A 19,813-nucleotide genomic window follows, 5' to 3' on the forward strand; every position below is an offset into this window, starting at 1 on the left:
TATTTCAAATGTCATGCACTGATTGTGCTGAATGGAAGTTACTTTCAAGGACTTGTGTCACACACAAAAGCGTGGTCTCTGCTGTGAATGGCATTAGGTTTAAGTCCCAGAGCAAGAGCCCTGCAGACACTCTTACTATTCCTGTAGCAGCTGTGCAGCAGCTTAGTGTCATACAAATTCATCTCCAGAGCAACAAACATGTTTTTGTTTCATGAACCAAAATCATACGGCAGATGTTGAGCATTTGCATAACCATCCCATTTAAGAAATCCCAAAATGGAAACACTTGGAAACACTGCCAACTGTTCATCTTGTAATTTCTCAATTCATATTCTGTTTTTCTGGCTTCATCATATGACCCTCTAATTTGGGAAACACACAAATTAAAGGGGTCATAAGATTTTGCTATTGAGATATCAAGCTAACTAGCGCCCTAACAAGCCCTATGGTCAACGAAAGCAGGAAAAAGAGTTGAATTTGACTTTGAAAAAAGTGCAGGTACCGCTTGTTGTGGTCGTGGAACCGGGTAGGCGTCGAGGTCCACATCCAACACAGAGAGAGCACTCAAGTCCAGGTACAGATGTGTGGAAAGAGAAGAAGAATTGTAAGGTGGGGGTTTAACTCCCTTTGTTTTAGAAGCAGTCACAGAAGCAGGAACATTTTCAGATTTAATCATAGAAATAGAAGCATTGTCATGTCGCCCCGCTATTTTCCCAGAATCATCCTCATATCCAGCCATTTGTTTAGCATTTTTCCTCCTTTCCCTACAGTCTTGTTCTTTCATCCAGCATTCCAAACTCTCTTTATGTTTTTCAAGATCAACAAGACTCCTAGTCTCTATCTGTTTTTTTTGTCTCTTAAAGTACGTTCTCTATTTTCTATTTCTCTTTGTACTTTTTTCAAAACAGAGAGTTTCAATGAACCACCCGCAGGGAAAACACCACATTTTATCCATTCATGCACTCCATACACACTTTTTTCTCCATATTTTGTTATCATATAGTCAAACAATTCACCCTGAGGAGGAGATTGCGTTCTGGAACCACGTAGACCCATTCTTCTTGAATTGGGTGGGATATCCTCTTTAGACTGCAAACGTCTTCGCAGAATCCAACAAATCAGCTTTGTGGTAGCTCTGCCTCTTACTCCTTTAAGAGGGGCCTTTATTTCCGATAAAGGTCTTTAGGATTCTCTAAAGGTTTAGTTCCCCTAATTTAGAAAACCAAAACTTAAGAAAATACTTGCCTTATTCACCGATAAGGTCTTTCACTAGGACCCTCAGCCTAGAAACCCGTGGTTCCCTTTTTTCTTCCGTTTGAGACTGAAACTCAAACAATTCCGGAGAGACTCTTTCCCATCCGTTGTTTTCTCTTTTTTTATTATTTCATTTTATTTTATATTTTTTTATGTATTTTATTTTACTTTTTATTTTCCCCGTGGGACTTTAACCCAACGTTTCTTGTTAACACCGTCAGTCTCTATTCCCCAGGGTGAAAGGTTTATCGGATCCTTTAGAATTTGTAAAATTAATTTGTTAGCCTGAGTGAGTATCCCACCTGATAACAGTGGTTTTGAGTTTGTTGATCCCAGCGCTGGAGCCGTGGAGCAGACCAACAGCCCTCCATTCTTAAATCGAGCTTTGAGGCTGGAATTTAGTCCAGGTTGGCGAAACGCTGTTCGTCGACGTCCTCAGATGTCCAGTCGAGGGATCCGGGTCACGGCACCAAACTGTCGTGGAAAAAAGCTATTTCCAAGCACTGTTCAGGTAAAATCACTCAATCAGGTTTATTCATGAATTGTGCACAACTCAGAGAGCTCACAGGACAGTCAATAATGAAGCAAGTCTGAAACGGAAAGCTCTGCCAGGCAGAGACAACACATGAGTTTTGTACAAAGGGATAAAGGATCCAAAGCATGGGAAACAGACTGGTTCCCATGCAGCTGGGAAAAACAACGTCCAACCTTGTGCATGTAACCCAAACAGCTTTAACTTGGTGGGAATATACAGAACTTAGAATAAACATATAGCAATACAACTAGCAGGTGTAACCTAACTGTAATTTTTCCACATCATAAAGCAAAGATGTGAATTTGAGCATAAAAGATCAAATTAACAATGAACAAAATAACAGACAGCACTTGTGCACAGTTTTTCAAGAGTATTTCAAGAGTAAATAGGATTTCTTGCCTGGATTTTATTTGGGCTTAGAAAGGGTTTTAAAGAATGTATTTTTCTCCTACATTAACAATTTTGTCTTGATCTATAGCATAACATTTAATTAAAATACATCACAATTTGTGATTTGTCATGTGACAAATGTGAAAAAGTAAGGAATTATACTATTGGATTCACTTTGAGTACATCTACAGTAAGACATGTTGTTTTGTCACAAAAGATCATGCAAAGCTAATGTTTCACAAATGGTGGACGGAAGAATATCGATATAAAACAGCAGCGACTATTTGTAGAAATAAATAACCTCCTTATTGTTGCCTAATCCATGCAGAGGTAAAGTCTGGAGAGAGGTGATTTATTTAACCATAGCATCAGATAACTCAAACTGTCATATTACACATTAAAACCAAAAATCAGAGTAAAATAAAACATGTTACCTGTCAAAATGGCGCTTTCGGTTGACTGTCAAGTCGTTAACTCTGTTGTAAGGGTGTAGCAGATATATAATGTGTCTTTTTGAGGTGACTGCAATCTGGCAAGGAAGAAATACATCCGTTTCTTAGGTTGGTGGCAAAATCTATAAAAATGCAGAATAAATTCCTTTTTGCAGCATAAATTTGATCTTTGAAGTCTTCTTAAAGTAATATTAAAATCTATTTCTCTCTCATTCTCGTGGCTCAATATTGTGAACTTTATGTATCGTTACACCCCTACTCTGGTGTGTTATTGTCTATCAGCTTTGATTTGTTCCCTTTGAAGCCAAGTCTTATGCAATAGCAATTGTTTCGTAATCCGGTGACAACTGTATTCAAGAGGGAGACAGTATTTTTGATGAATGAGGTGAACTCTGACCTTTTTTTTCTCTCTAATCTTTCCCACTTTTCCTGGGCTCGCTCCATTTTTTTCTGATTCGACATAAGGCCTTCTTTTATCAGCCAACCAATCTCACTCTGAGTCTTTACAGTCACCACTTTATATATGTTTGCACATATTTATAATGGTGCTCATTGTGTCAGAAATATACATTTCACATTCATTTTTCTGCTTTGAAACAAAGTAAATTTCCCCAGCAGATTATGAAGGATTATAAGACTTTTGACCCTGCATTTTTTTGGAAACATTTATTTCAATAAGTGTTACTGTGAATAATTTGAACAGAGACCAGAAATACCTTGAGAATGTTCACTGACATCTGCCCGCAAAACTCGGATCAGGCCAAATTTGTTAAGCACTCGTGACAAGACACATGCAGATACAGATGGTGGAAAGATCAAGAAAGCATATGACAAACTCTAGCCTAGAGGTCTTCATTGTGTACAACAGTTTGCAGCTTCCATGTGGCATGCAATTTTAACATTTCTCCCCATGCTGTGTGTGGCAGCAAAACTCAAAGAATATCTTTGTTCTCCGTCTGTCCCTGGGCCCCGTTACACCCATGCTTTGGACTCATTGGACAAACGATGTGTGTGTAACAACAGCAGCAGCAGCAGAAGGAGCAGAGCGGGGCTTTGTCCTGAGGTGAACTCTGTTGCAGCCGCCGAGAGAGCTGCTGGCAGCTCACAGAGCGAAGAAATGAGACATCGAGAGCAAAAGGCACGAGAAAATGCAGTGGAAAACGAGAGCAAGACGCTGAAAAGATGGGCATGGTAAACAAAAACAAAGAGGAAGAAGCAGATGAAGAAAATATAAAGAAAAGGAATGAAAGAGCAAAGTTAGTAATTTAGTGACATACCAAGAGAAATAATTGAAGACATGATTGCAGAAGAACATGGAGGAAAAGAAGCTAGAGAGACCTGGTTGAAGGGAAGTCAAGGACCTTTGGCAGCAGTGAAATTTCCTTACCTCCCTCAATAATAGTTCTGCATAATAAGGCGATTTAGTGGGTCACGTCTAATAAAACACCCAGGTAGTGAGTGCTCAACTCTCACATCGTGTTTCAGGCAAATCTGCTTCTCATCATTCTGTTTGTGCTGCACACATGATGTTCATCAACAGAAAGACTCTGGCAGAAGATGCCGTGTTGTCACTGTGTCTCTCAGCTTAGAGGAGCTTAACGCTGCCAGTAAATGTATGTGACAAGCAAGGTCAACTTATTGTTTATACTACTACTCGTTGCAAATTGGTTCCTTAGTATTCATTGTTAGCTTTTGTTGTAACAAAAATAATTAGCCTATTATTTGTCAGTCAACCAAAGCATTTTTCATACACAAAAAAAGATTAACAAAAAGAGTACAGCAAAAAACTATTTCACAAAATAAACAAAACAAGACTGATCATGGTTTGAAAACAGAAAAATAATGTACAGAAACGTGATGCAAAACTCCAATCACAAAACACTGCTTGGTTCCAAGTGATGGGAGATTCATGTGTCATGAATGCATACAAATCACATTCTGCATGCATTTGACCAATTTTGGATTGAGTTTGATTTCTATTTACACTCACAACTGATGTAAGTCTTAGGAAAGAAGCCGCTAGGTCTCACAGAGAAACTTGGGCAAGTATTGGTGATCTAAAAAAAAAAGAAGCGTAAGGAGAATGTAGGTGAGTTTTATCCCTGTCATGCTTTTATATGTAGCTGCCATGCAGTCCTAGCTTGGAGATACCCATCAGTGGTATTTATACTGAAAACACAGGTAGCACAACATTTCTACCAGTGTGATGTTAGCAGCAACGTTTGAGAAACCAAAGTATTTGTGGTTAATGTGAATGTTATTTTGCAATGCTAAAGGGATAGCAGGGTGGCAGAGTAAACAACTTAAAATTAAGTTTGGATGAGATTTGAGAATCTTCAACTCAGATCACAATCAAATTTGAATCAGAGATTTTCATGATGGAAGTTGTTTCACCATGTATGAATCTGCCTTTTTCAGCCCATTTCTAGTCTGATAAATCACTAGCTCCACTCTTAGTTCCTATCTTCTATTCATCCTAATGGAGACGTCCCAAAAAACTACACAAGATTTGAAGCATCCTGTAATAATGTCCCCATTCTGTAGAGATCTGCAACCTGTAGTAGCAAGTGACTCTTTGGATCTTCCTCAATGGCTCTTTATAACTTTGGTTAAAAGTGATAAAGAACTGAATAACGTTTTTAATATAGATATAATAACAAATGCAAGTTTACCTTTTTTAATTTTTTACTTGTAATATATGCATTGAATTTCTACAGAGAATGACACTAAAATACCAGTCATATGTTTGAAACTCTTATTGAATTATTTGGTTATAATGCACATGATGTTCTGTATCTGTGTTCAATGTTCAGGTTTTATATAAGCCTCTCTAGTTCTGAACTCTTGGTTCAGTTGCAGTTGCCTCTTTTTCTAAAATAAAAACGTACTTGATTAAAACCTGAAAGCAGAGTGGATTTTACCTTAATAAGGATCTTCGGATATATGAGACGTTTGCTTCTCATGTATCAGATGCATAAAATTTAATTTAAAAGTGGTGAAATGAATGACATGCCTGGTGGTTTAGAAATAAATCTTTCATCTTCTGACGCTTAGACACAGCACTTAATGCTTCTGAATCTGGATTTCCTTCATGCTCTAAAAATTATGGTTTTCTCACTTCCCCGTAACTCAGCAGCAGAGATAGAGGCAGAGTGTGGAGCCTTCTGGTTTACAGGCAGCTGCACACGTTTCATACCAGAGTTTTGCAGCTTGTGGAGCAACAATCCTTTTATTGTGTTGAGCATGAGTCCATTTATTGTCTTTGGCTTCAAGCGCAGTGATTAATGATGTGTAGTATGACGTATCTCTAACCCTTTACACACAGCAGCCTCACAGCTATTTTTTAAACTCTTTTTAAAGTCTTTGTTTTCTGTTGTGATACGAATCCCAATCAGTGTTTAGTAAAAAATCGCCCACCTGCATGCATGATGGGATGCTGAGTTGAGTTTTATAAAGAAAAGAGGCTTTTTAAATGTGAACTGATGAAAGATGTTCATCCACGCTTCTTGATGAGGGACCACAGGGATTATGTAAACAGGCTACAAAGAGGAGTAAAGTATGTCAGTAATCTCTCATTTTCTAGCTTTGTTGGCAGTGAGGTGCTGCATTGTTGTCGAGTGGAGGCTGCGTTCAAAGCCACTGGCTTTTTTCCAGAATTTTAATTCAACTGTATTAGAGCTGCACTGCAACAGATAAAAGCTTCAGTGAAAATTCATGCAGTTTGTTTGCAGTTTTTCCGTTCTGAGAGCTTTATGTTGTTTTTCACTGTGTTTAATACGCACAGCCTCTAAACGGCTCGTAAATGCCCGGCCGTGTCCCACAGTGGCCATAGAAATCCAAAGCACAATGACTCCCTGAAGGGTGGCCGAGTTAACTTTAGCAGTCAAGCTGTTTCGCAAGCATCAAATACTAACTTTAGCTTAGCTCACTTGGCAGTACAAGACTCCAAAAACTTTATAGCAGATATAACCAAGATTTATCGCAGCGAACGATAAATCTTGGAGGGGGAAGATAATGTCTTAGATCAATATAAATGGCTTCATGATTGCTAGTGGAGTTTTAACACTTGCATGCACGCTGGTGGCTTCAGCTAAAAGTTAGATGTAACTAAAATCCCACTGTTTCATGAAGCAGAATCAGCAGGTTGAGGCTGAAAGAAAGTCCATTTGATGACTGCAGGATGCCGAGATCCTGTAGCTACAGAACAAACCCCAATCATCTTCTTTCCACCACCTTGCTGTGATGATATGTTCTGCTTTTATGCAAACATGCTGCTGTGCAATGCTGCCAACAAGCTCTGCTTTGGCTTTATCTGTTGAAGGACATTGTTCCTTAAGATGTGAGGTTCATTCAGATACAACTTTGCAAGTCCAAGTCAAGCTAGCATATTTTTGTAACCTAACACAAGTAAAATAAAATTTACTTTCAAACTATTTAGTTTTTGGAGAGAGAGAGAATGAAACAATTTTCAGACAGACAAAAAGCTTGTCGAAAGGTCAAAATAATGCAACTCTCCCATGAAGTAACATTTTTCTCTGATCAGCTTTTGCTCCAAGCATTTAGAAAGATGTGACTTTAAGAATGGAAATAATGTTTCAGTGTTTGCGTCACTTTGGGCTGAGAAAATATTCCTCCTCAAGGACATGACAATATTTTTGATTTCATAATTACTCTGAACTCATAGGGCTGAAAATCTGCAGCTGCCTTAATGCAAATGAAGCAAAAGCATTGGAGGATGAAACCCGGCATGCAGGGCAAAGCCAGGGGGTCTAAACAAAAAAATGTCTCTGGAACAAGTTGACCTCAAAACTGTCGCCAAGTTATGCATTTTGCGTGGGAGCTTGTTAGCTCTGTATCCAAAACAAGGGCATGGGTGGAGAAGAACCAGATGTGGACATTGGCAGTTGGTCTGCAAGGAACTCGGACAGTGAGAACTGCATGACGTCAGCGCCAGATGGTTTACTCATTAACATCCACCCTGGAAGCATGTAGGGAAATGCTGCGCTGATGGCTCACAAGACAAAATGCCACTTAAACCCCTCTGCTACTTTGATGAAATGTTGGTGGAAATTCAGCCCACTGAACTTTAATTAAAGGTCAAGGGGTAAACTGGTGTTCATGAGGTTAAATGCTTCTGAAAGTTTTATTTGGGCAATGCATCACTTGAGCTAAACAATTCATGAAGCTTTGTTTTTGCTGAATCTCTTTCTCAGTTTGCTTTCGGCAGCGACGAACTGAATGAACTCTGGGATAAAATAGGGGGCAGCGATAGCGCTTTGGCACGCTCGCCTGTTGTTCCATTTCAGTTTGATCCATGTGTTTGGACGCCTGCAGTGTCCTGGTTTGGCCTCTACATATCAAATGACCAACACTGAAGTTAAGTATTAACAGCACATGCTGTGGTTTCACAGCCTCAACACGATGGAAAAATTATCTCCACAGTGAAGAGAGAAAAAATATATATTTATATTTAAAACGAGAAACTGAGTTAGTAGCAGATTTCTGATGTAAAAATTCTGCTGATGTTGAAACAAAAGCTTTCGTGTGGCAGAGAAGTCAGGTTTCAGCGTTGGAAATTAGTAAACCTCACAAATCTCAAAGTTAAAGTTTATTGTTGGAGATTTTATATTTCACCTACTTTAGCTGCTTTTCTCTGGGTCACTTCAAAATGCTCTTGCTCGATTTTTAGTGCTAGCCAAATACACCTATTATTTTGTTTTTCCTGCAATGGGTTGATACATATTTTACAGAAATAGTAACATGAACACAGTTCGTCATCAGATTTTAGCTAAATAAGATCATTTTGCCATTCAAGTGTAAAGAAAGAATTAAAAAAAAAAATCTTTCTGCCTTGACATTTCTCTTATTACCCCTCGTTTGTCCTGATAGTTTGATCAACCCACATATTGAAGTGTGTGGGTTCACTCTCATTGAGTTAAGTTGAGCTAAGTCATTTTGTGCAAAAACAAAATGATTAAAAAAGCACCTGAAGAAGGGAGTTAGGTCACAAGAGAATAAAAACAACAAAAGGAAGAACAATACATGATTTAAACAATGTGACATGGGAAGGTCTGGAAATTCAAACATTTCAATATTACAAGTATTCATCCTTCAGACTGATTCATAGGTAATGAGGTTGATTAGTTGGAGAGACTTGGAAGATTTTAAAGTGGCTTAATCACACTACATTGCATTCCAGACATCTTTTTGTTTTTCATATCTTGGTGCAATTGAGAAAATGGGCAGGACTCATTTTTCAGCAGTAAAGCAAATATGTTTATTAAGCACTTTTAATATACATCAGAAAATTCAGCTTCGTATAATACAGAAATTATTTTAATGAAAGTTAAATGTACACGATAAGCTATTTACAATCCAATCACTGAGTCAAATCAAAGTGGACAGACCAAACAGGTTCGAGACCAACAAGAGAACTGTTTAATAAGACTATACATCATGATTTCCTGCCTAAAATCCTTCCATTCGCCCTTCGTGGCACGCAGAGAGGTTTCACTTATAGGTGTTTGTGCATGCGATAAGTTTTCTACTTCCCCCGAAATCCCAGCTCTTGGCAAAAATATAGCTCATTGTTAACATTTTGAGAAGCCTGCAAAGATGTGACATAGCCTCTAAACGCTAAAGCAGCTCCGCTCGGTTCATAAGAAACAGATGTTTCAGTTCTCTCCTAGTCATGGTTGACCAAACTCCTCCTCCAAGAGGAGGTGGGACAGTGTATGCTGTTTCAACTTTGGCTTTTGAAAGTCTGCATTTCAAACAATATCACTAACAGCTAGGGGCTGTCTTAATGGCTGAACCCATTTTGTGTCATGCCCCTGAAAAGTCCAGCAGAATATAATGAAAATGATACAGAAACAAAGCCGGAGTTCTGTTTGCAGAGCTGCTGAGAAATGCTAAATGAAAACAAAAAAACTGCTGCATTTAGCACCAAAACCTTGCTGACGATACACAACGGTTACTTAAATACTCTTGCACATAAAAACACCACACACACACATACAATATAAAAACAGAAAAATCCCATAGGGACGAAATCAAATTTGTTTTACATTATAAATGAACCTCCCTCCTGCTTAGATATTTAAAACGCAAAAAAAAGTCCCAAAATGTCTGCAGGCATCTTCTGAACACAGCACCATGGTAGAATGCAACGCAAATAAAAATGCAACAAAAGTGGCTTGTTTTCCTAAAAAATAAATACGCTTTATATCCCAGTAAACTGCTTTTAAAATGTTACATGCAACAAAAGGTTTTAGCACTCGGATCAAAGGTAACACAGATTATTTGGGGTCTCTAGAAAGGCAATGAATGACAACCATGACATCAGTTACTGTCTGTTTGGGACAATGCACCCACTGGTACACTGCTGTCAGTGAGACAAAATGCAACATACTACAAAATAATAAAGAATTGTCATGTTTCTTCTCAAACAGGTCATGAAACATGAATGGGATACAAAGCGAAGGGGAAAAAACATGTATGTCTGTCAGTTTATTATTTTAAAAGTGCATACACTGCTTATTAAATAGTATAACATTAAATTAAAATGATATTTTGAATGAAAACAGAAGGCTGTAACAGATGTAGGCACATCAAAGTATCAGTTCACATACGCTGCAGGCAGAGAGTTGTTTTATGGCATCCCACGGAGGGAGGATGGGGGAAATTCAATGTAGTTTTGTTATGCAGACGGAAACTGTTGCTTTGGCACATTCTCCCCAATGTCAGCATGATGGATGGTGGTCACAACATCTAAAACAGCAAAAAAAGAAAAGAATATGGTTAGTTTTTGTTTGTTTGTTTTGAAGGGGAAAAATATTGTTGGCACTACTGAAAAAAAGAGGTGTGAAAATCCTTGAAATAACTCCATCTTTCATAGCAGCAGCACAATCTCTTACTGTAAAAATCCAGCCTCAAAACTGAGATCAATTATTCTTGACAAAACCACTGATTGAGCATTTATTGCTACACCTACAGAAACCTTCACAATAAATTTAACTGAAGCTTTGAAAAACAAATACATACCTAACTTTTTTAGGTTGGTAAGAGGTTCTGCTAATTTCTAATTCATGATTAGATATTACAATTTGCTTTGTACTATTAAAATATTGACATTTTCAGCTGCAAGAAAGCCATTTATTGTCACTCGTCTTTCAAACCAAAGACTGAGTCTTAAAAATTAGCCTAATCATGAACTTTTCTGCTGTAAAACTGTGTGTAAAAGCACCTTATGCCCACTACAGTTTTATGCATTTCTTTTTCATTGTTTCCTGAAATTGTCTCCCAGATTTAACCATTTTTTCACTAAATATTTATAGTCAAGTACAGCTTTAACCAAAAGGTGTTTCTTATGTTTATTGTAAATTATTTTGCAGCTTTGATTTGTTCACAGCATTGTGTAAAAGCAAAGAACACATGCAAAAAAATGTAAATATCTTGCACTCAATTACCTGTAACTGTAGAGTTCAAATGTCTGGAAAAACATTATATAAGGCTCTACTGAGCATTTTCAGACAGGGTCACAAAGATCATACTTATTTGCATTTGAAAACACAGAGTGAAGCCATCTGGTTCATAAACATGGTCTCAGGACTTTTCATTTTGATGGCACTTTCTATGACATGAAAACTTGCTTTTAAGGAATGAACTATCCATTTTTAACAAGTGACACTTGTTAAACGGTTATCACACAGATTATCAACTATGTTTTGTAGTTTGTACCAATTGTTTTCAGAAATACAGTAGCTGTTGCGCAAATGTTAATAGTGGTGTTAGAAATGCACTGAAACGACTAAGAAAAACTATTAAAAGGTCATAGGAACCTTGCTAAAGTCAATGGATTTACCAACTCTTTAAAAAACCAAGAAATTTTAAATAAATATCATGTGGACACTAATCAACCTTCTTCCACAGTCATTAGTGGTCCTCCTTAAAGTTAAATGTTATACAACCTGTGGGGTGAAGAGATCAGGGAGGGCCTATGACTCTAAATCCAGAAAGATTGTACAGAACAATAGTCAACGATTCCTCTCAGTTTGCTCCAATCTTGAAAAAACATGTTCTACTTTTGGCAAAAGGCAATTGTACAAAGTTTTAACAAGGGTATTAATAATTTAGACCTAAGTGATTTTGAAATTGATAAATGTACTTAAATCAAAGCTTGGATTTTTCTAAATTTTTCAGTTTTTGATTATGCTCCTGCCATAAATAATGAAATCTGACCTTCCTTCACAGTGGTGATAAATCTATTCACACCACGTCTTCCATTCAGTGCAAAACATACTGTTAGGTCTCTTACCAGCTATAACGGAGTCTCCTTTTTGTAGTTAAACCCTGGGTCGGATCCTTCAATCTGCAGCTTCAGGGCTTGTTTAAGGCTCAGTTCTGTTTCCCCAATGGGGTAGTTCTCTAAAACATCCTGGTGGGCCCTGTTCTGCACAGTCCGTGGAACTGACACTCGACCCAAGAAGACCTGGTTGCCCTGTAGGTGATATTTGGGGTTGGTCATAATCCCGTTCCTTTTCTTCTCTGAGCAGCTCTGTGACTGGATGAAGAACGGGTCTTGGCACTGGCCTCTGTCCTGTTGCACGGAACCACCGATCATGATCTTACAGTGAGGATCCTTCACTGCAATATTGGCAACTGATTGGTTGAAAGCCATTCTCTTGTCAAACTGGGTCATCTCGTACTCCAAAACCTGGCCTTGGCTGGATCCACTGTTTTTTGTTTTCTTTTTGTCTCCCAGAGCTGCTTTGCTATTTTGAGTTCCGTTTCCTGTCTTAGTTCCCTTTGCCGACTTCAGACCTGACTTCAGCTGAGACCATTCAAATTCGTTGGATGGAGACGATGGCTGCTGATTGACAGATTTGGTTGTAGAGCAAGGGGACACAATCGACTGTCTGCTTCGGCTCCGAGGCAGTGAGTGCTGCTGAATCTGCTCCGTAAACGTCATTCCATGGAAACTGTCAATGGGTACAGTTTGAGCTGTAGCCGTGGACGACGTGGTTCTTAAAGAGGAGTTTTTTGAACTCTTGAGGGAATTGTTTGATAGGGATGACTTCTGTCTGTCCACAGTGGAGTCGGGAGATTCTGACGGCGAGCTGAAAGCGTGGACGGGTCCGTCGGGGAGACCACGTCCAGATGACTGCACGTCTCCCACCCCTGTGCTGCCAGAACTGCTCGATTTAATGGTGAGGGAATGCATTTTTCCGGTCACTGATAAAGGTGTTTTCTCCTCCATGGTATGAACAGGGGAAGGGTTGCAGCCATTTAATGTTGTAGCTCCGTATTTTTCTAGGATTTTAATGATCATTGAGTGGCCGCCTTTTGCTGCCACTCTCATTGCCGTGCGGCCAAATTGATCAGCGTGGTTGGGGTCCGCGCCATTTTCCAGCAGTATCTGCACGACGTCAATGTGTCCCTCTTGGGCAGCTATACCCAGTGCAGTTGCTCCCTGGTTGCACGTATGATCCACATGTGCTCCGTTCTCTATCAAAAACTGAACCACTTTGGTGTGGCCCTGCCACGCTGCAGACTGGAGAGCGGATCGCTTCTCATTGTCGCAGGCGTTCACGTCAGCATGGTAGTTGATGAGCAGCCTCACCATCTCAATATGTCCCTGCCAGCAGGATACATGGAGGGCTGTCCTGCCCTCCGTGTCGCAAGCTTCAACGTTTGCACCATTTTCAAGGAAATACTCCGTCATGGCCAGCTGATTTTCAAGTGCCATTATGTAGAGTGTTGGGCGACCATCTGCGTCTTTACAATCTATATCAGCACCATGGCTCAGCAGCAGCTCAACAATGTCTCTGTGGCCCTCAAGTGCAGATACCCTGAGAGCATTCCTTCCATCGTACCCCCTCTGGTCAATGTTCGACTTGTTCTCAAGGAGAATTTGCACGCAGTCATAATGTCCTTCTTGTGCAGCCAATATCAGTGGTATTCTACCATCATTATCCACCTCTGAGCAGCGAGCACCTTGTTCAATAAGAGCATCGCACACTTGCCGGTGGCCCTCAAACGAAGCCATATGTAGCGGGGTCCAGCCTGCATCGTCCCTGTGGTTCTCATCCAGCCCTCTGTCCAGCAGAGTTCGGACCACCTCCACATTTCCCTGAGCCGAGGCGATGCTCAACACAGTCCTTCCCTCGCTGTCAATGCTATCCACAGCGGCTCCCCAGAAAAGTAGCGTGTTGACCACAGACGCATGGCCCATTGATGCAGCTGCCAGGAGAGGAGTGCGCCCGTTCTTGTCTGTGTGATCCACATCAGCTCCCCCTTCTAAGAGCAAATCAACTACATCCACATGTCCTTCATAGCCAGCCACAAGCAGAGGAGTCATGCAGTCTTTGTCACAGTGGTCAACTTCTGCTCCCCTGTCAATTAGAAGGCTCACAACAGATGCGTGACCTTTACTAGCAGGAATACAGAGAGCAGCCACAGACAGGGCAGTCCTCCCATCGACATCTTCATGATTAACTTCAGCTCCGTGGTCCAGCAGGTGCTCCACGATTTCTCTGTGCCCCATGTATGCCGCAGCAATGAGAGCCGTTCTTCCTTCATTGTCTGCTTTGTTGACTTCAGCTCCATGCTGAAGAAGATTTAACACAATATCTTCATGGCCTCCCCAAGCCGCCGCCCTCAGTGCAGTTCTACCATCTGCATCAGCACAGTCCACTTTGGCTCCAGCATAAAGAAGAGCAGACACAACCTCAGAGTGTCCGCCCCAAGCTGCAGAGCGGAGCGCGGTCCACCCATCATGATCCGTGTGGTTTATGTCTGCTTCACAACCAATAAGGCAGTTGACCACTTTGGTATGACCCTGCCTCGCAGCTAGAGTAAGCGCTGTTTGTCCATGGTTGTCTTCCAACTCCATGTTTGACCCTCTAGATATGAGCAAATTAACCACATCAAGATTTCCACTGTATGCAGCATTGGCCAGTAGAGTTCTTCCATTAGAGTCACACTGGTTTACAGAAGCCCCGTTGTCAAGTAATGTTCTTATTGAGTCCTCTCGCTCTAGGGCTTGCTGTACAATGCAAGAAGCATGATCATCTTCATTGTTCACATGAGCACCAGCTTTGACCAGAAGCTGCAGAACTTCCTGCTCTCTTGGTATGGACGTGGTCAGAGAGTCTTTAGTGGGAGTTCCATTCCAGACCATCCAAAGAGCAAGATTACAGGGCTCAATCTGCAGGTTGGAGTTGACGAGGTGAAGAGCAAATTCCTGCACTTCCAGAGACTTCAGCTGCTTTGCTCTACAGGTGTAGCTCATGGCCAACATCCGATGGCCCTCTGCTGCATTGCACAGATACTTCTGGGTGCAGTGCTTCACATCCAGCAACCATTCTGCAAAACTATAGTGGAAAAGGATTTTAGTACTTCCAAGGCCATCGATCAATAACTTGGAAAGAATGTCCATCTTTTTCTGAAACTCCTCCATAGTCAGTGTCATGTTTTTGGTCCAGACTGCGTGGTACAGTTCTTTGACTGTAAGTGGCCTGCAAGTCGCCAAGATTACATTAAGAATGGGCTGAACTTTGGCAAATTGTTTTCTGACGAACAGCCTTTGACAGAGCCACAGGTAGAGCCCATTGAGAGTGCCTGGGATGTCACGGATCTCCCGAAGCATGATGAAGTTCTCCACCACACCATCCAGAACGCGTTCCAGGTAGAGGAAACAGCCGCTGCTTTTGATGTGAAGTTGGTTGAGCATCTCAGCAGTCTCCTTCGTTAGGTGCTGCCTCAAAGCCTCCTCCTGGTCCAGCCGGTGAAGGATGTACTGCTGCACATCCTTGACGATGTAGGCCTTCCGCAGATCGTCAAGGCTGATTTTGCGGAATCCTGAAAACAAAAACAAAGTGCATTAGATGAGTGGGGTGATAAATAGAAAAATTGAAAAAAAAATGGGCATGAAGATACAAATGGCAACTCTTTTTTGAAGAATACATAGTTAAAGAGTCACTTTTCCCACATTGGTTATAACTAATCTTGAATTCATATCCAGTTTCAACCTGTTGGTCATAAACCTTCAGGTGATTAAGTGAAGCAAACCTTTAATTTTCAGAGCAGCTATGTTGTTAAAGACGAGCCTTTTATAGGAAGTGAGAACGAAACCCCTCTGGCTACTTGAAATAGAAACAAATCAGCAGGTGTTTGCAATCAGCTCAAAAAATATAGATGAAAACTAAGCCTTGACAAGTGCTGAGACTTTCAGTTTCTGTTGTAGAGAAAATTTGAGACATGGAAGCACAAGTCCTAACATCAACAGCCTGTACATGTTTCACACAAGCCTCACTCCCACATGGATCTTTAAAAGCCTACTGTAAGAGTTAATTATCACAATGAGTCCTAATGAATGATTTTAATGGGATTCCTCTGTAAGACATGGGAAAATTGCCTCATAATAGCCTTGGCTAATAGACATAAAGTGGACTCTCGTTCATGTTGAAACCATCTATAGTCTGTCCAGCCTGCAGCACTCCTGTATTCTTTTATTTACATTTCCCATGGTCTTTGAGGTCCACTGAGAAAGGAAAAACATGCTACCAGATGGTCCCTTGGCATAGCTAATGTAGTAAATACTTACAAAAGACACACAGTTGCCAGAAAGACTTTTTATACTCCAACATTTTAATCAATTTACATTGAAATATTTACATTAAATTTCTTGTGGTTTTAATATTTACATTTTATTATTTTGGTGAGAAAATACTAAGTTTAAAAGTATTGTTAGCAAAACGGAACCAAGACATTTGCTTCCATTATAAAACCCATTCTATAACATGATTTAGATCAGAAAGGCTGATGAAGTTCTGTGTTCATCTTACCGAGTTATTTTTCCAGGCAGAAAAAAGTTCGTTTACCCCACTGGGCCGAATGTGACTACACAGCTGCAAGCCTGATAACTCTGATATGTTTAACAGCAGCTCCCAAACACTAACTGGCAGTTTAGTAAACAGATCCTGGTAAACAGAAGGAGGACAAGGTTGTCTTTATCACCTGCTCCTAGGTTTGTTCAAGATAAGCAAACTCCCTCCAACAGCAGCTCACAATAACAGTTTCACTTTGTCCTTGAAACTTTTGCAAAAAATCATGTTTATAATTATTTATAAATATGAAAATGCACAAAAATAGGCTGAAGTCTTTGTTCTGCAAGTCACAAGCAGCCAATTTTTGATTTTCAAGTACCAAACTTTAAATTTTGAGGTGAATGTGATTTAGCCTCAAGGTAATATTTGTTTCTATAGGTTACTTATTTAGGTTACTTTATTTGGCAACCGCTTACCTGTCACTGTTTGAGAAACTCTTTAAAGTATGGTGGAGCCCCCCACCTATTCCTGGTAAAGTGTTAATTTTTTTAAACCACTTTGTAAATGTTGTAGGTAATAAACTGACCTCTGCCTGACCGGTGCTTGATACCTTTTCGTTTTATCATCTCCACCTCGAATGCAACAGTGACCCATCAAAAAATATTTTACTGAGTTACTGAATCCATAATAATTAAAAGAACTCACTGAGATTTTGGATTTTATCATAGGCAGACTCTCTCTCTAATGCCCCACCATCATCTTACTATCTTCTGTTGAATCATCAGTTATCAGGAGTTTTTCTACCAACCTTCTGTACTGACAAAGACCAGCTTAGAGAGATTTTACAGAGCTGGAGTCCCAAACAAATGAGCAATAAAGTTTCTTCACTATGTTGTCAGTAAATACGAGGCAAACAATCGCTGCATTTATGTTCACTCATCCGTGCTAAGGAACAATAACACAAGCAGACGAGCTTCATGTTTCTGAAGCTGCAAACATGACAGGAACTGAGTGTTAAAACAAAAAAGAAAAAAAACTTTGAGGCTTTTACTTTGTCCCAACACAAAAAATGACCCATTGCAAATGTTTTGAATTCTTATACCAAAAATTGTCTCTTCCCAGCAATATACTTTATGACAGATTGGACACTAGAAGTGCTTTAGGACCCAAACCTGCTTTCAGTCTTGTGTTTTCATGGAGACCACGTTCCACACTCTTCTTCTCTGACTCTATGACCTCCTGCTCTGGGTCCCACTACAGTCCTGGAGTTGGATTCATGGGAAGCATGTAAAGTATCTCAGTGTACCAAAAGCCCTGAAGCAATTCTTTCTTTGTCTGACTGAAAACTGATTATTTTTCAAACCTCTGCTTTAAAATCTTGGCTTGCTACTCAGTTTGACAATTTTTCAAGAAGCAATAAGGAAAACTGACTCGCATATCAAATTAAGATTTTTTTTAGGAACACAGTTGATGATCAAGAGAATCATATGGTGCTAATGTGCATTCCTGTAGTCAATGGTTCAATCTTCAGACATAAAAGATCAAACCTAAACATCTGAGGGTGTCAGAGGATTTTTCATCCTTCCTCTTATTTGTCCTCCATTTAACTTTTAATGCTAAACCAGCTAATGCATATTTTTCCTTCACCTCTTCACTTTTCAGGCAGAATACCAAGTACCTCAGTTAACCCAGGAACAAAAGTGTAGATGTGAAATTAGAACTTTGTTTCTTGTCATGCATGGGTATGAGAGCCTCATACTTCTTCCTGACCAACTTTTTCTGGTTTTGCTCTAGCTGGGACAGGAAAGTCGCTCAGAATAGCAAAGAGGCCATTAGAAGGGAAAACAGACCAAAAGAGCCTGCAGGAAACCAAGAGACCTAAAACTGAGATGCTGCACTGCCTTCATTACATTCTCTAGGAAACAGAAAAAAAACTGTTCGGGTATTTAATTTATGATTCACAGTTTCACCACCTACAGTCATTATCAACAGTTATGAGATTCACTGAGAAGTCAAGAGATAAAACTGCAGCTGTTGGATTGGAACAAAAAGAATCCTTTTTTATTTAGCAACAAAGAAAATTTGTGGTAGAGAAGCCAAAAGAGACATTTTCTTCTAGTTTCTCTATGTGTTGAAAGGTACTCAATAATTTCTGCTTTGTTGGACATCCATTGTAGGAGTTGAGCTTCAAATTCCTTTTCTCAAGTTTAGAAAAAAGGAAAATCAAAATTTTGTGAAGCAGCTTAGCAATAAAAAAACTAACAAATGAAAAATGCTGGAACAAAGTGAAACCAACTTGCAAAGATGAAAATCTGATGACAACTTGTAGGATACAATGAATTAATGACACTCCTATTACAAATTAAAATGAAGGCATTAATCAAAAGTGCAAATTTCCAGACAGTCTACACTCGTCACTGGGGTGGAGTTGGAACTTTGACAGCCCAAAATGGAGACAAGCTAAAGGCCATAATCACAGCAACCTGAGCTTTTTTTAACACTTTTATAAAGCCACAGATTGAACGCATCCAAGTCACGTGCTGTTGATGAAGCAAATAATGCAAAAAGAGCCCCAACCAAATACTGAGAACATGATCTGTACAATAAGTAAACACATTTTTCAATATTTAAATTTCCCTATTAAATATTTTTTTGGCTCGAGTTATCTAGTTTTAAAAATTTTCTCAACTGTAAGCCATAATCAACATTAACAAAACACTAAAAAGTCAAAAGAATTAGTTCTTGATGATATTCAAATTTTTGCATGTTTCACACGAGTTGCTCGATAGAACAGAAGGTATGTGCTGTTTTTATGTCATGTAAAAATATAAAAACCTTCATATTTAGCCAACTACTTAACTTTCTAATGCCCTTACTAATTAGATTGGAATTTAATGGTGGGTGTAATTTTCTTCATGAATAGTTAAAATGTGTAAATACTTGGATCCCCTCATAAAATGCTTATAACTGCCTACTTTAACAGCTCAAACAAATTAATATGCACAGTGGAAACCATCTTGGAACTATAGCAGAGGCCATCATCCACGGTTTTCCTTTTCTTGGCTCTTAGTCAATCAGCACCAAAGAAAATGAATGGCACTCCTGCATTGGCTGCTTTAGAAATGCTAGCCAATAGTATGTCATGTAGCATTGCGGCTAGGTAGTTCAGCTTACTAAGCTGCATTTATTTTCTTTTGTATACTGTAGATATGCTGAATGAAAAAAAATCTTCAAATGAACAAATTTTTCACAAGTGATTTAATTGTGGTCCACTGTATCTTCTTTTGTTTCAGTTATGAGACTTTTATTTTTCTTTCAACAAAAGATCGCTTCAGATTTGCTTTTCTCTTGAA

The 19,813-nt window shown here is 39.5% G+C and overlaps 1 protein-coding gene across 2 annotated transcripts in view; it reads right to left on the bottom strand.

The window, feature by feature from the left end:
* Positions 1-8,883: 8,883 nt before the first annotated feature.
* The window catches only part of ankrd50 (ankyrin repeat domain 50), a 36,935-nt gene continuing 26,005 nt past the window's right edge, over positions 8,884-19,813 (bottom strand). For both annotated transcript variants that reach the window (XM_005807791.3, XM_023328636.1), the window contains exons 4-5: positions 11,948-15,492; positions 8,884-10,401 (exon numbers count right to left, since the gene is read on the bottom strand). In XM_005807791.3, the coding sequence (XP_005807848.1) occupies positions 11,951-15,492 (3,542 nt within the window). In that variant the 3' untranslated portion in view covers positions 8,884-10,401; positions 11,948-11,950. The remainder of the gene's footprint in view (positions 10,402-11,947; positions 15,493-19,813) is intronic.

Source organism: Xiphophorus maculatus, chromosome 23, assembly GCF_002775205.1.
Source record: "Xiphophorus maculatus strain JP 163 A chromosome 23, X_maculatus-5.0-male, whole genome shotgun sequence".
NCBI lineage: Eukaryota > Metazoa > Chordata > Actinopteri > Cyprinodontiformes > Poeciliidae > Xiphophorus > Xiphophorus maculatus.